Source organism: Euprymna scolopes, chromosome 42, assembly GCF_053919585.1.
Source record: "Euprymna scolopes isolate OS-2025 chromosome 42, ASM5391958v1, whole genome shotgun sequence".
In the NCBI taxonomy this organism is placed as follows: domain Eukaryota; kingdom Metazoa; phylum Mollusca; class Cephalopoda; order Sepiida; family Sepiolidae; genus Euprymna; species Euprymna scolopes.
In genome coordinates this window covers 3,069,729-3,086,989 of record NC_136523.1, presented here as the reverse complement: position 1 = coordinate 3,086,989, position 17,261 = coordinate 3,069,729, and the positions used below count along the sequence as shown (strand labels likewise).

The 17,261-nt window shown below is 33.4% G+C and overlaps 1 protein-coding gene across 2 annotated transcripts in view; it reads right to left on the bottom strand.

Annotated features, from left to right (window-relative positions):
* Positions 1-17,261, bottom strand: part of LOC145266911 (homeobox protein Nkx-6.2-like) — a 298,240-nt gene continuing 280,979 nt past the window's right edge. For both annotated transcript variants that reach the window (XM_080122701.1, XM_080122700.1), the window contains one exon: positions 1-527. In XM_080122701.1, the coding sequence (XP_079978827.1) occupies positions 357-527 (171 nt within the window). In that variant the 3' untranslated portion in view covers positions 1-356. The remainder of the gene's footprint in view (positions 528-17,261) is intronic.

Here is a 17,261-nt window from a genome sequence, read left to right as displayed (position 1 = left end):
TTGACGTTATGAATTGGTTTTATTAATTCTGACTTGTGTCAATTGTTAGAATTTTGGAAAAAGAACATATGAACAGATCTAATAGACACACAATGTCTATATCATACAACGAAATATATATATATATATATACATGTATATATATTATGTATGTATGTAAAGTTTTACATAATTTTGTTTGTGTTTTATATTTTTGTTGTGGGTTGTGATTGTTATAATTTATTGTTTTTTTTTTTAGATGTTTGTTTTCTTTTGTTTTTCGATTTGCTTTTATTTGTATCTTTTTATCTTTTTTCTTTTCGGCGATGTCATTATTTTTATTTTTTATTTATTTAATTTTTTTTTTGTGTCGTTCTTTATCCTGATTGGTCAGGTTGCATGCCATGCGACCTGGGAATATCCGAGCTGTCGTCTTCGAGGTCTGAACTGCCTTCCATTTCTTCGGCCTGTTCCTGCTTCTTCCTCGCGGTCGCCATTTCAGCTGCGTGACGCTTTCGCCATTTTGTTCGACGATTCTGGAACCAAACCTACGAATTAACAAGAGAGAAAATGAGAAAATTTAGAAAAAAATTTGCAAGGGTACACAACGTTGTCCGAATGCAAGAATAACAAAATATAACAATTAAAACAAGTGTTAAACTCCATCTCCATCCTCTGTCTCTTTCTAATTCTTTTCCACTTTCTATCTCTTTCCCTTTGTGTTCGCTTCCTCTCTCTCTCATTCACTATTTCTCTCTCTCTCCTTCTCCCCCCCCTCTCTCTCTATCTATCTATCTCTCTCTATCTATCCATCTCCATCCCCTGTCTCTTTCTAATTCTTTTCCACTTTCTATCTCTTTCCCTTTGTGTTCGCTTCCTATCTCTCTCATTCACTATTTCTCTCTCTCTCCTTCTCCCCCCTCTCTCTCTCTCTCTATCTATTTATCTCTCTCTATCTATCCATCTCCATCCCCTGTCTCTTTCTAATTCTTTTCCACTTTCTATCTCTTTCCCTTTGTGTTCGCTTCCTATCTCTCTCATTCACTATTTCTCTCTCTCTCTCTCCTTCTCCCCCCTCTCTCTCTCTATCTATCTATCTATCTCTCTCTATCTATCCATCTCCATCCCCTGTCTCTTTCTAATTCTTTTCCACTTTCTATCTCTTTCCCTTTGTGTTCGCTTCCTATCTCTCTCATTCACTATTTCTCTCTCTCTCTCCTTCTCCCCCCCTCTCTCTCTCTCTCTCTATCTATCTATCTCTCTCTATCTATCCATCTCCATCCCCTGTCTCTTTCTAATTCTTTTCCACTTTCTATCTCTTTCCCTTTGTGTTCGCTTCCTATCTCTCTCATTCACTATTTCTCTCTCTCTCTCCTTCTCCCCCCCTCTCTCTCTCTATCTATTTATCTCTCTCTATCTATCCATCTCCATCCCCTGTCTCTTTCTAATTCTTTTCCACTTTCTATCTCTTTCCCTTTGTGTTCGCTTCCTATCTCTCTCATTCACTATTTCTCTCTCTCTCCTTCTCCCCCCTCTCTCTCTCTCTATCTATCTATCTCTCTCTATCTATCCATCTCCATCCCCTGTCTCTTTCTAATTCTTTTCCACTTTCTATCTCTTTCCCTTTGTGTTCGCTTCCTATCTCTCTCATTCACTATTTCTCTCTCTCTCTCCTTCTCCCCCCCTCTCTCTCTCTCTATCTATTTATCTCTCTCTATCTATCCATCTCCATCCCCTGTCTCTTTCTAATTCTTTTCCACTTTCTATCTCTTTCCCTTTGTGTTCGCTTCCTATCTCTCTCATTCACTATTTCTCTCTCTCTCCTTCTCCCCCCCTCTCTCTCTCTATCTATTTATCTCTCTCTCTATCTATCCATCTCCATCCCCTGTCTCTTTCTAATTCTTTTCCACATTCTATCTCTTTCCCTTTGTGTTCGCTTCCTCTCTCTCTCATTCACTATTTCTCTCTCTCCTTCTCCCCCTCTCTCTCTCTCTCCATCTATCTATCTCTCTCTATCTATCCATCTCCATCCCCTGTCTCTTTCTAATTCTTTTCCACTTTCTATCTCTTTCCCTTTGTGTTCGCTTCCTATCTCTCTCATTCACTATTTCTCTCTCTCTCTCCTTCTCCCCCCTCTCTCTCTCTATCTATCTATCTATCTATCTCTCTCTATCTATCCATCTCCATCCCCTGTCTCTTTCTAATTCTTTTCCACTTTCTATCTCTTTCCCTTTGTGTTCGCTTCCTATCTCTCTCATTCACTATTTCTCTCTCTCTCCTTCTCCCCCTCTCTCTCTCTCTCTCTATCTATCTATCTCTCTATCTATCCATCTCCATCCCCTGTCTCTTTCTAATTCTTTTCCACTTTCTATCTCTTTCCCTTTGTGTTCGCTTCCTATCTCTCTCATTCACTATTCCCCCCTCTCTCTTTCTCTCTCTCTCTATCTATCTCCTTCGCCCTCTCTCTTTTTTCTTCATCAGCTTTATTCCATCTTTCTTTTCATTTTTTTTTCTCTTTCTCTATTCCTCCCTTTTCTTGCCCCTCTTTCTTTCTCTTTCTCTTTCTTCATCTTTCTCTTCACACACTCATCCTCACGGTCACTTCATTCGTGTTTTGGAATCAAAAAGAAACTTTCAAAGTTATACAACATTTATTTATTTATTTGTTGACTGTTATCTTCATCTTTATATTTGTTGTTTCACGACGTTTCGGCAAACTCTTCCTCTGGTCTTCGTCATGTGACGGGATAGGAATGCTATTTATGTAATTAATGCCTTCTACAGTTGTTGTTTCATCACGTTTGGGCGAACTAATACTCTGGCCGGTTTTGGATAGGATTGAAACCGCTATCTTCAGACAATGCTCAACTAGAACCGTATGAATTCAATGCCTCTATCAACTGCGCCATGATTCCAATAATTCCATAAAATATTATATAACGTTGTCTAGGCGAAAGTACAGGGAACTAGAACATTGGAAATCAGCAAAAAATCTCTCTTTTGGTCTCTCTTTGTCTCTTTCTCTTTTTTCTTTTTCTCTTCTGTCTTTCTTTTTCTCTATATCTACTTCTTTCTCTTTTTTTTCTCTTTTCTACCTCTCTATTTTTCTTTCCTTCTCTCATTATTTCTTTCTTTCTCGCTTTTCACACGCCCACTTGCTTACATCGGATTCGAAGGCTACCATGTTGTATCCAACCAGGAAGCAGACCAGCAGAACAGTCTTTCATATGCAGGCAGTTTTAGAAAATCTGCGTTGTTCATGGAATCTTCGTTTAGATTTAGACACAAATAGAGAGTGGGGGAAAATCGTATATATTGGTTGTAGCTATTCGAGTGTTTTGTGAGTTTGGCAAGGAGGGCATAGATTGGAGTTCGGTCGAGCACTTACCATAAAAATATACATCTATATTAAGCTAGTCTGATGATCCATAAAACACATCTCCATGAATAATATATTTCTATTGATGTTTCTCCATATTAAACTAACAAATACATTCATATATATAGTTATATATATATATATATATATATATATATATATATATATATATATAAAGCTGAATGTGTGTGTGTGCGTGTGTGTGTCTGGTCACGAATAAGCTCCTATATGGTTGACTATTTTAAAAAAAACTGATTACATATAATGATAGAAGATGTACCGAGATACAGGAATGGGTATGTTTGATCTGGCAGAACGGTGGTTCATTAAAATGGTGGGGTCTGCGTTCGCGCCTGGTCCACAAAGCATGGAAATAAAAAATTAATAAATTTAAAAAAAAAACGTTTACAAGTGTTTTTGATATAGATGTACATAATAATACTTTGATAAGTATGTTTTAACTTTAATAGGGATGATATAATAAAATTGTGGGGTTTGCGTTGGCGCCTGGCCTCCATAGAATGGAAATAGGCACAAACTTTAATAAAGACTTTTCATATCTATCTGCATAAGTATACTTTGATAATTATGTTTCAGTTTGAAGAAATATGGTGTAATAAAATTATGGGGTGTTCGTTCGCACCTGACCTCCATAGAATGGAAATATGTCACAAAGTTTAACAAGGTTTTTTAATATAGATCCACAGAATATAGTGATAAGTGTTTTAGTGTGAACAGGTATGGTATAATAAATTATGGGGTTTATCTATTTTATTTTTACTTTTATCATATTTTGCTTTGGTTTTGATACCCTCAAATTCGAAGCTGTCTCCTTACAACCCTTCCTTTTCATAACCTATCATACTTTCATAAATCAGAGTCCATTTTCTGTAGGCTGTTTTTGAACCCAGTCAACGACAGGTACTTTGCTATATATATATATATATATATATATATATATATATATATATATATATATATATATATACGTGAATATATAAGTTTTTACGTTTAATTTTTCTTTCTTTTCCACTTTTTCTACATTATACAAAAAAAGCAAAAGTAGTTTCCATATTCTGTGAAATTTGAATGAAGTATTTTTTCTGACAACGGTGCCCTAATTTGGTCACTCGTATCTACAAGTAAATTAAAATGTTTTGCTGTGACCAGCCCATCATTCTCTCTGTTATATTCGGGTTTAGGACTGACTAAAACACGATTATTTTAGTATAAAGCAAGAAAAATGAATTCCTCAAAGAACAATTTCGTATTCGTCTTTGAAATGATGGTACGCGCAATTAGAACAAAAGTAAATGTTATAAATTTATTTATCTCGGCCTAATCACTCTCATCCCCTCTCTCTCTCTCTCTCTCTCTCTCTCTCTCTCTCTCTCTCTCTCTCTCTCTCTCTCTCTCTCTCTCTCTGTATATATATATATATATATATATGCTCGGGGTTTTTTATTCAAAAGTAATGGACTAATGAATTCAACGAGGTTGTTAGATAGTGCTCAATAAAAAGAGCTGATAATACTTGTTTATAGTTATATAAACATGGTCACATCCTGCTGCTACAAATAGCCACTTGTTTCAATCAAACAACAGATATCATCAGGCAGCGACTTGACTATTCAAAAGTTCAATGAATAGTGAAGTCCCTGCCTGATGATATCTGTTGTTTGATTGAAACAAGTGGCTATTTGTAGCAGCAGGATGTGACCATGTTTATATAACAAAAAACAAATATATATATATATATATATATATATATATATATATATATATACATATGTATCTATCTATATATATGTATACACACATATGTATGTGTGTGTGTGTGTAACTTTCATTATTAACTATACATACCCTTACAAAAATTAAAATCCAAATATATTGCTACGTTGTGTTTAGAATTCTTATTCAAAATTTGATCAAAATTCATTAACTGATTTGAATTCAAGAAAGTGTCTAAAATTTTAAGGCCTAAAAGGCTTAAAATGAATTAAAATTCAGAAATTCTTGTTTATTTGTGATCTAATAACAATGGATAAAATTTAATGTAAATTGGTAATATTGGATTTTTTTAATGGAGACTTTGCTCTCATTATTTTTCTTTAAAATATTCTAAGGAACACTTCAAAATACATTTGAAAATAAACACTTCAAAATATATTTGAAAATAAACACTTCAAAATACTGCAAGGAAACTACAAATTGGGAAATATGTATCAATTGATATCTAATACCGATTGTTAAAATTAAAATAAAATTAAACGCATCTGAGTTTTCATGAAGGGTTCAAAGCCCTTTTTACTCAATTTGCATAAAACTAAATTAAGCTAAATATTGGTCGACATTCCCAACGCCCTCTTTATATAACCGATAACGACGCCATTCTTTATACAGAAATCTCTAACATCTCACTAGGACTAATAATGGTGGCCATTACAGCTTACAAAGAAAAAATACATAAACGAAATTGCGTTAGTTTCGCGAGAAACGACGAGATCTGTGATGCTAGATGCAAGTACAGTGTTTTAACCGATTTTGTTTTTGCTGGTTTCTATTGAAGGAATCTACTCAGTCAGAAAAATGCCTATCGAATTGATATGGGGATTTGTTGTTATGCGCTAGCCATTTGTGATTCAAACGATTAGAGTTGATATACAATCATACTCGTCCCTACTCGTTGTGCTAACCGACTTATTTTTGTTAACAATTTATTTCATAGTATCTTATTTATTTTATATTCTTTATTTATACAGAGAGTCATGATTGTCCCATCTCTCTCCCCCCTCTCTCTCTCTCTCTCTCTCTCTCTCTTTCTGATCATGATCATGATGATGTTAAGGGGTCATAATAGGGGTCAAAGTTTTTTAAAAAATTGAACTTTTTTTTTTTGTTCAGTATACACCTCAAAACACCCGAGCAACGCCGGGCTGAAATGCTAGTATATATATATATATATATATATATATATATATATATATATATATATATATATATAAATGTTTTTATTTGTTTTTGTTAGAGATACTTTCTTGAATGAATTCAAGTATTTATTCGAAAGTGCATTTTTACCTAAATGCGTGTTGGGAATAATTTTCCCTTGGACCAATTTGGTACCCCTTAAATGAAGAGAGGCATATATATTATTTTTAAAATCTAATTATCCACTGACACGTGTTACGTCGTCCACGACTAATCAGAGTGGCTAAGAATAATTATATTTTAAAAATTATATATATATATATATATATATATATATATATTCATCTGCCTTACTTTTAATGCTAGGTTTATTTATGGTGTCTTTTAAATTCAATAAAAACCCTTCAAAATTTGCTGACGAGGAGACCTTGCTTATTAAAAAACTATATGTAATTATTGTACGTAACTTGATGTATACCACAATAAAAAGCATTGTTTTCCGAAACGATCGTACAGATAATTGATTTTGTTGTTGTTGTTGTTGTTGTTGTTGTTGTTGTTCCTTCTTATGAAACGGATTTTTAATTTAATTATAATTTGATTTTTAAATTTTAAATTATCAATCACATTACTTAATATTGAATTAGCTCTAGGACATTTAACTATCGAGCTTATTATATATCTAAATTACAACGAGCACTTTCTCTTTCCTGTATTTTAATTAAACTAGTAATTTCACTGTTACATTAAAATACACTCAGCTCTTTAGACTATTGTTCTAATCTCCTTTATATATATATATATATATATATATATATATATATATATATATATATATATATATATATATGGATATTATTAAAGGTGAAAAAAACTTTTTAATAACACGAGTGAGGAATATATATTCCGTATATAAATATGCGGGAAGGAGGAAGACAAAAAGTGGAGCATCTGTATATCTCACATAGCAAATACACGAGAGAGAGAGAGAGAGAGAGAGAGAGAGAGAGAGTAGGAAATTTATACTTATACATGTATAGATATACATATACATATACATATCTAGTTATAGCATCTCTCTACAAATCAGTTAAAAACTCCAATGTATTAATGAACGCCTTCCGCCTGCAGATAGAGGGCTTGAATCGTGCAATGGAGACAGATTCGAGAGTTTTCAGATGACAACTCAATCGGCCCCGAAATAGAATTGGAAAAAAGGCATCTTTATATGCAAACCCACATTTTGGATTATCCAATAAATGTTGTCTAATTGCGGAATCTAAATTATTGTGGGTAGGGTTGAGAAGAATTTTATTTTTATTGCAAAAACCTGAAGGTACGTGTTGTCCGATTCTTGTTTCCAAGTGAACGCTAGTTCGCCCGGCGTAGACAGCATCACGCTGACATCAGAATTTATATATAATATTACTAGGTTTAATGCGAGGGAAACCGTCCCTTTTTTTAAAGAAGAAAATGCAGGTTTTAAAATCATACAAGGTAGAACAGACGGAAAACAATTGTTGGTAATCTGTTTAAGTTGACTAATGAGAGGGATACATTTTTCTGCAACAAATGCCAACTGAAGATATACAAGACACTTTGAATGGTCAAAGTTTATATCTTTATTAAATTGGCTGATTTTGAATTTAATTTTATTTATTAATTAAGAATTCTGGTTAGCCGTTATTGACCAGGATTTCTTTAATTTTTAGTAATTTCAGTATTTAACCGGGAGGGGGACAAATAACCAAGACCCTATGTACTAATGTAAATATCAACAATGTATATACATATATATATATATATATATATATATATATATATCTATAAAAGTGAACGTGTCTGTCTGTCTGTCTGTATGTCTGTCTGTCTGTGTACATTTCCCTACGCAATAACTCTGTCAATTTTTAGTCTATAGACTCGAAATTTGAAATACCGGGTACTGAGATTTGGGAAAATCGATGTGACGGGTGTCAGCCACAAATTTGGCTGTTAAGGGGTCAAATTTCAACGATTTGACCTTTAAGAACTCTACCAAACTCCTCCGACAATTTTGGGTCTAGACACTTGAAATTTTAGATATAGGTTCCTTGAACCTGGATCTAACTTAATAAAGTGATTTGAGCCCGAAACTATAAATTTTAAGGGATCATAATAGGGGTCAAAGTTTTAAAAAATTAACCATTTTTTTGTTTTTTTGCTTTTTTTGCACAGCATACACCTCCAAACACCCGAGCAACGCCGGGCACCCCTGCTAGTATGTATATATATATATATATATATATATATATATATATATATATATATATATATATATGTGTGTGTGTGTGTGTGTCTGTGTGTGTGTGTGGTGGGTGTATGTATGCGTGTGTGTGCGTGTGCCTCTCTGTGTGTATTACAGAGAGAGAGAGAGAGAGAGAGAGAGAGAGAGAGAGAGAGAGAGATTCTTGATGATGTTACCTGATTAGAAATGATGAATGTATCAACATTTAAAACATAAAATGTAGCCTTGGAAATTACATATAAATTATAAGACTTGATGCATTTTTTAATATTTCGAACAATCCTCTGTCCTTTTCCAAACGTGCATTTCTTAATAAATAATGAACTTTAAAATAATTATGAGTAACGGTCGCTTTTATATTAGAGATTGGTTTCGAACCATTAACATACGCCTTTATACGAACGCACGCATGCACGCACACGTACACACCATACACCTCCACATACTCACACACACAATAAATATATTATATTTGGCAGTATCATTCATTTACGTATTATTTCCCGTCCCCTCTTCTCCGCAAGTGATGCTCCCGTTTTGCCCGGAGAAAAATCGATTTGATTGTAATTATGGTTTTGACCGTAAGGCCACCACGATCCACGCCTAAAGCCCCGACGCTATATATACCCCTCACCTCTCGTCAATTCGATTTGCCATTCAATATGCTTTTGTATTCTTGCGTTTTTGTCTTCTATTTTTTCTGCTTAATCGACAACAACATATTTTGTTTATTGGCACCAAATCTCATTCGCTCCCCCCCCTTACGGTTCCACCTCCCTTCAATGTCCTACACCCCACCCCTAACCGCACAACAGCAACAACAATTATGGTTTCCTGTTTATAATCTACAATCTTCTGTTCCCTTCTCTTCCACTCTTTACAAAAGACCCTTCTTCCAACACTCTACCTCAGTCGCACTATTTTCGGCCCTTCATTCGCCAAAATAAACCTGCCTTCGAGGCGAGAGAACGCTTCTATTTTATACGCCTTCCTTTTCCCGCTTTATTTCTCTCCAACTTTCTTATTTTGATTTTTGTTTTCCAGTTTTGTTTTCTGTTTTTCAAGTTTTTTTTTACATTTCTATTTTTCTGGTTCATACATTTACCTCTTTCAATTTTTCTGCATTTCAGTTTTTTATTCAGTTTTTTTTTTATCTTTCAGCTTTTTCGCATTTCAGTTTCTTATTCAGTTTTTTATCTTTCAGCTTTTTCGCATTTCAGTTATTCTACTTTTCAATTTTATATTCTGTATTTTGGTGTTTCACTATTTTTCATTTCAGTTTTGCTGTTTTTCTTTGGGATTTTATTTATTTCAGTTTTATCGTTCATTTTTTTTCGCAAATCAGTTTTTCTACTCCATATTTCTATGTTTCACTATTTTGCATTTCAAATTTTCTGCATTTCAGTTTCTTATTCAGTTTTTTTTATCTTTCAGCTTTTTCGCATTTCAGTTTCTTATTCAGTTTTTTATCTTTCAGCTTTTTCGCATTTCAGTTTCTTATTCAGTTTTTTATCTTTCAGCTTTTTCGCATTTCAGTTTCTTATTCAGTTTTTTATCTTTCAGCCTTTTCGCATTTCAGTTTCTTATTCAGTTTTTTATCTTTCAGCTTTTTCGCATTTCAGTTTCTTATTCAGTTTTTTATCTTTCAGCCTTTTCGCATTTCAGTTTCTTATTCAATTTTTTATCTTTCAGCTTTTTCGCATTTCAGTTTCTTATTCAGTTTTTTATCTTTCAGCTTTTTCGGATTTCAGTTTCTTATTCAGTTTTTTATCTTTCAGCTTTTTCGCATTTCAGTTTCTTATTCAGTTTTTTATCTTTCAGCTTTTTCGCATTTCAGTTTCTTATTCAGTTTTTTTATCTTTCAGCTTTTTCGCATTTCAGTTTCTTATTCAGTTTTTATCTTTCAGCTTTTTCGCATTTCAGTTATTCTACTTTTCAATTTTATATTCTGTATTTTGGTGTTTCAGTATTTTTCATTTCAGTTTTGCTGTTTTTCATTATTTTGCATTTCAAATTTTCTGCTTTTATATAAGTTGTTTTTTTCATTTTTATCGTTTAGTTTATTCTTTTAGTCAGTTTTTTTTCCGCATTTCAAATCTTCTGCTTTTCAGTATTTTGCATTTCAATTTTCTTGCTTTCGGTTGTTCTGCATTGAAATTTTCGTGTTCAGCCATTAATGCCTATCACACAAAACACATGTTAAAATATTTCTAGGTTTTTAGAATTGTGTTTATATATATATATATATATATATATATATATATATAAACTATTTTTATCTTGTAATTCGAGAGTAGTTGAAACGGAAGTTACCAGAAATATTATTGGGCAGTCTTACAGAAACGACTTCGAAAAATATTTATATTTTAATTAATATTTTTATAATTCGCAATGTAAAATTATTTTAATAACATGCAAACATTCATTGACTTTACAGATAGATTTTCTGAAAATTTCAATTAAATTGGTAACGTAGGAATATGGTTTTATTCACTTTAAACGAACCAAAATTAGATTTATATATATATATATATATATATATATATATAAACTAGTTTTTCTGGATTGAACTAATCTAACAGGAACCAACCATCAGTGGTTGATCCAACGGGTCACCCCTTTATATTTATAATTATATGTATATCTGTCTATCTTGGTGTTATTTTTTTCAACCTCTTCCTTTTAATTATTTTAATAATGCAAAATTTACTCACTACGTTGATTAATAAGTTTCTGTCTATTACTCACACCCTCCCTCACCATATAGTGTTAAACCACCACTTTTTTATGTTATGTAGTGTTTATCACTCTTGCTTTCCTGTCCCCCTCTTTATCTCTTTTAACCCCTCCCTTTATTAGCAATCAAAGATAATAGAACTTACTATAAAAGTGAGCCAGAAATAATATATTCTAAACAATAGGCAATATCACTACAGTAGTAATATTATTTAATCCGAAACAGGGGGGAAATAAACGAAAACACGGAGAGCGATATAGATCGGGAGAATAAAGTGATGAAAAATAGTTTAATGGATTTGGAAATAAAAATCTAAAAGTCATATTTCCTATAAATGTCCAAGGATGTATTCATTAAATAAATTGCAATCGTATTAATAACTGAATTTTTTTTTTAAAAAAAGATCAAAAGTGAGGGTAGAGTACGTTATTATAGTGCCAGTAACATGGTATAAAATAAAAACTAAAAATTGTTCTGCCAGATGTAAATTTTGATTTGCTAGTTTAAATGCTATTTAGGTTCAATCTATTGATTTACATACGGAAAAGACTAATTTGGAATTTCGACATGATAATATTTAAAAAAACAAACTAGTTTTACGAAATCGTTTTTTCTGGATTGAAATAATCTAACATGAACTCAGTAGCTGACCCAACGGATCACACTTGTATCTTTATAATTATATGTATATCTGTCTATCTTGATGCTATTTTTTTCTAACCTCTTTCTTTTGCCTGCATCGGAACTTATAACAATTTACCATCTATTGCTGCATTATCCCCACCCATCTTTGTTCTTCCCTAGACATTTACTACTCCTTTCCGTTCTCCTTCTACTCCTCTTTCCACTCTTCCACCCTCTCCCCGCTCACCGGAAGGACATCCCGCCATTTTATCCATACCTAATTACCTCCCTTTACGATCTATTTTACCAATTCATATGTTCGTGTGTATGAACACATTTTTCTTGTTTTGTTTTTATGCATAATGTGTTTTTCTCTTTTTCCCCGTTTTAACATTTACTTTTAATTTAGCTATGGCGTATTATGTCGCACGACATACGAATCAATATTATGATGTATTTAATAGAACACTTGCTGACCGATGGAATCTAATAAGCAGGAGAATAAAAAGAGCGATAAATACATAAATAATAAGAAAAAAAAGAAAGGATTTCGAAATCGTAACCAAACGACTAGGAAGCTAAAGACTATGCACTGAACGCCAAGGATGATATTGGCCGACTCTGTGAAAAAGAAATAAAAATGGGACGATGACTGGTGTGATCGTGTGGAAGATACAAAAATAAAATTCGAAACACACATAACCAAAACATAGAAAGGCTGATTACCGTTAAAATTCACATACTGTGAGTAGCGAAACCAAAAAAAAAAAAAAAAAAAAAAAACGAGATAAAAAAAAGAAAGAAAGAGAAGGAGCTACATGAACCGTCATAAGAAAACACCTGGGCATGCGTACGAAAATGATAGTTGAACAGAGAAACGAAGTTACTAGTACAGCTTCACAGAACAATGCGATTAGAACTAACTATATCAAAATTAAAAGAAGGAAAGATTGAGCCATTCTCGACTATACTTCCCCTGAATCAGCACTTTCAGGACAACTGAAAACGATGAAATTAGCAGTTATTTCCAAATAGTCAGCCATTTTAGACCTGGCCAGGTTGCACACTGCTAAACATTAGTAATTTATCAGAAAGCTTTATATCAACGTGATTATGTTGTATATATAAATTTCAATGTACTGTGGAAAATTATCTTGCTTCACAACTCCCTACCTGCGCACAGATATAAATTTAAAGTTCCAGTCACAGTGTACCTTTTTTGAAGCGAATACAAGTCAAATAAAACCGTATCCATAATTCCCTTTCCAGTCATTTCCGGATATCCTTCTCCGCTGTTTCTCCTGCCATTCCGTGCTCTTTATCTCCTTATTTGTCTTCCTTTTCCATGTTAATACTTTTTTCATTTACGTTCCTGGTAAAATCAAGTTCGCCATCTTTAAACGAAATAAATTGGCAATTCACTTCTTGGCCCGAAAAAGACAATTGACTTAGAAAGAGGCCATTTTTTTTTATCTGATCGAGAATGCGGCTTTAAACATAAGCCATATTTATTATATGTTATCCATTATAAATACGTACAACGAGGAATGGCTTCCCCATCTTAAAGCGTGACGTATTACTTAGCAGCAATTTATCTATCTATATTTATCTATCTATTATCCCTTCTCTCTTATATATATATATATATATATATATATATATGCATATTTACGCGGCATTTTTTCATTTAAACCAACATTATTATTATTAAAGAATTTGTTATTTTTGTCTCCAAGCACATGTGATGGCGTCATAAAATTATGATGTCAGAATATGATCATGTCACTGATAAATGATATTGTCCATGAAAATAGATATAGGAATACTATATACAGTGGGTGACGTAGCCTATAAATACAGATGTCATTTGCCTAGGCAACGTTTGACATATATCTCTACTATTATATAAAAGGAACTTTGCATGTGTCTATGTGTGTGTTTTTGTGTGTATGTGTGTGTCGGTGAGGGTGTATGTAAGTTTATTCTCAATGCTCTCGAAAAAAGCTGGGCCGATTCTTATTAAATTTTCATATTAAGATACTTTATGTGCCTGGCAGTGTTCTTAGATAGGTTTTGTAGGTATCGATAATCCAAATAATTAACTAAAAGAAGGAAAGACGATTTGGACTAAAGTTGGTTTCTTACACGGCCTCACAAGTGCATTTGAGAAGTTTTACTACACGAGTCGAAAAAACTCGACATATAAAATCAACAGTAGTATGTTTGTTGATATGACAGGGGCGCCTTGAAAATGAATGTTTAAACCACAACTGAACCATGATACGCGACGTTTCAATTATAAACTTAAATTCAACATATTATAAACTCACACACAGTAAAGTCAGGCATATAAAATCAACAGGGATGCGTTAGAAATGTTTCTGTTTAGAGCATAATCCGGTAGATATCTCACTGCTGATACTATTCTCTATCTGTATAAGAGCCAGGTACGTCCAAGGATGGAGTACTGTTGCCACATCTGGGCAGGAGCTGCTAGAAAGGACTTGTCCTGCCTTGATAGAGTTCAAAATAGACTTCATAGCCTCGTAGGAGATGTCCTTTTCTCTTCCTTGCAACCTCTATCTCACAGAAGAGATGTTGCGAGTTTGTCTCTGATGTATCGTTATTTTCATGGAAAGTGTTCGACTGAGCTTCAATCTATGGTCCCCCCTCGCCAAACTTTCACAAGAAACACTCGTCTAGCTGTAAACACTATCAATAATTCCCCCCACTCTTTATCTGTGCCTAAACCTAAACGTAGATTCCATGAACAAAGCTTCTTTCTTAGAACTGCAAGCCTGTGGAATTGTCTTCCGTTTTCCTGCTTTCCGGCTGACTACAATATGGTTGTCCTCAAGTCCAATGTAAACAAGTTCTTGATGAGCTGTTCCCTATAAGTTATCAAATTTACCAAATTTTCATTACTAATGATCACTATATTGTCCAATTTCTACTGTACACTCTTTAACCCTTATCCTTGAGTGGCCTCTTGGCCTTGATAATGTGGTGATGCCTATGTAAAAAAAAAATTGCAGTATGATTTTTGCATTTTTGCATTTTAAACCACAATTCATGCCATTATATATAAATATAATTTAAAAAAAAAATCAACAGTAGGTTCTCTACAGTGCAATATAGACTACAATGTAGTGTGAATGAAGTAACTGCGAGAGGCATGTTAGCTTTCATCGCGGTGCACTGTGATATATATTGAAATGTCTGTGTGTATGTCTGTGTGTATGTCTGTGTGTATGTTTGTGTGTACATTTCCTTACCAAATAACTCTGTCAATTTTCAGTCAACAGACTCGAAATTTTGCATAAAGGTTATTGAGATTTGGGAAAATCTTTTATCGGTTTTCGACCAGAAATTTAGCAGTTAAGGAGTCAAAGTTCAACGATTTCATCTTTGAAAACTCTTGCAAACTCCTCCGCCAATTTTGGATCTAAACACTTGAAATTTTAGATGTAGGTAATTTGTGCATTCATCAAACTTTTTAACTTGATTTGTGCTTAAAACAATAAACGTTAAGGGGTCAAAATTGGAGTCAAACTTTTAAAAAAATTTGACCTCTGCGGTCTCTATCAAATTACTCAGCCAATTTTTGGTCTAAACATTTGAAATTTTACATAAAGTGTTTCAGAAATTGGGCAACCTTTTCAACTGGTTTTTGGCCGAAAATTTGACTGCCAAGGGGTCAAATTTTAAAAGATTTTAACTTTGCGGTCTCTAGCAAAATATTCAGTTAATTTTGGGTCTAAACATTTGAAATTTTACATAAAGGGTATTCAGACGTGCAGCAAACTTTTTAATCAGTTTTTGGGCGAAAATTTGGTCTAAGTTGAAGGAGTTGACCTTTGCAGACTCTACCAAACTCATCCGCCAAATTGGGTCTAAACACTTGAAATTTTAGATCTAGGTTCCCTGGAAATGACTCAAACTTTTTTAATATATATATATGAAAGTTATGAACAGTACATAGGGCCCGAGCTACGCCGGGCTGGATGGCTAGTATGATAATAAATACACAATATGAATGGGTCAAAATACAGTAGAACCCAGGGATACGGTGGCCCTATGATACAATTTTTCAGATTACGATATGGAATAGGATGTTTTTTCGACCCCTGGATGTTTTCTGGCGCCTTCTGGTGTAATTTATAATGTTATTTGATTGTATACACGTGTATTATATACTGTACTGTATTTTGTTACTCATTTTTAACGCCGCATCCAGGGATTTTTCTGTATCATATTTAAGGGTATTTTACGACCGGTCAATGCCGGGCGGCCTGCTAGTATATATATATATATATATATATATATATATATATATATATATATATATATATATATATATATATATATATATATATATATATATATGCGACACAGTAAATTCTTAAATGTGAAAGTATTTTTACTTATCACCAGTATAATAACATCAAAACAGCTTAATTAATACGATATAATGTTTTGAAATGTATATATGGTACAAATGAAAATTCAGCACTACCTTGAATGTGGAATGTGTGTAAGCATTTTTACTAGTTTAGAAACAAGTGGAAAATGTACCCGGCGTTGCCCGGTATAAAACGTAGAGTTAAATTCCCTTAAAAATATGTAAAAAGGTGGCAAGATACTGAGACATATACATACGAGTATTATGTTTTTCTAGTGAGTTCGAAGCCAAAACCTCAAGAAAGTAAGTTAAGTACGATATACATTAGACCAGCTTGACACGTTACATAAATAGTGTTTTATAAACATACTAGCGAGGGGTACCCGGCGATGCCCGGGTGTCTTGAAGTTAATCAAAACTCCGGGGGGTGTTAAATAAAAAAAAATGTTTTGGTAGGTGAGTATGAGAATCGAACCCGTACCCTTGAGTTGGAAATTAATGTGTGAAAAAAAATCGTGCTACGTTAACCATTGAGCCACGGCGACAGACAACGTTCAGCATGTTTGATTTTATTTATCTAACTATAAAAACAGGCTTGCGCAATAAAAGTTAACTCTGCTGCTTCCATTTGACCTAATTAAGAAGGTCAAATAGAAGTCACGCAGTTGTTTACCCAAATTTGACTTTATTTTTTCCCCCAACAGTTGTTGGGGAGAGGGAAACCAGCTCCCAATTGTCCAAATTGAATAGCAATTGTCTGATGTACAACAGTGATCAAAGTTCATTGCTTGTGCACATTTCCCGACGCAATGCCGACGACTTGTTAACTTTGAATTAGTTTCGCTTTTTATACGAAAAAGCCTCATCAATATGCGAGAAGCCAAAATAGCAATAATTTTGTAAAAGTGGACGTAAATAAATCTAG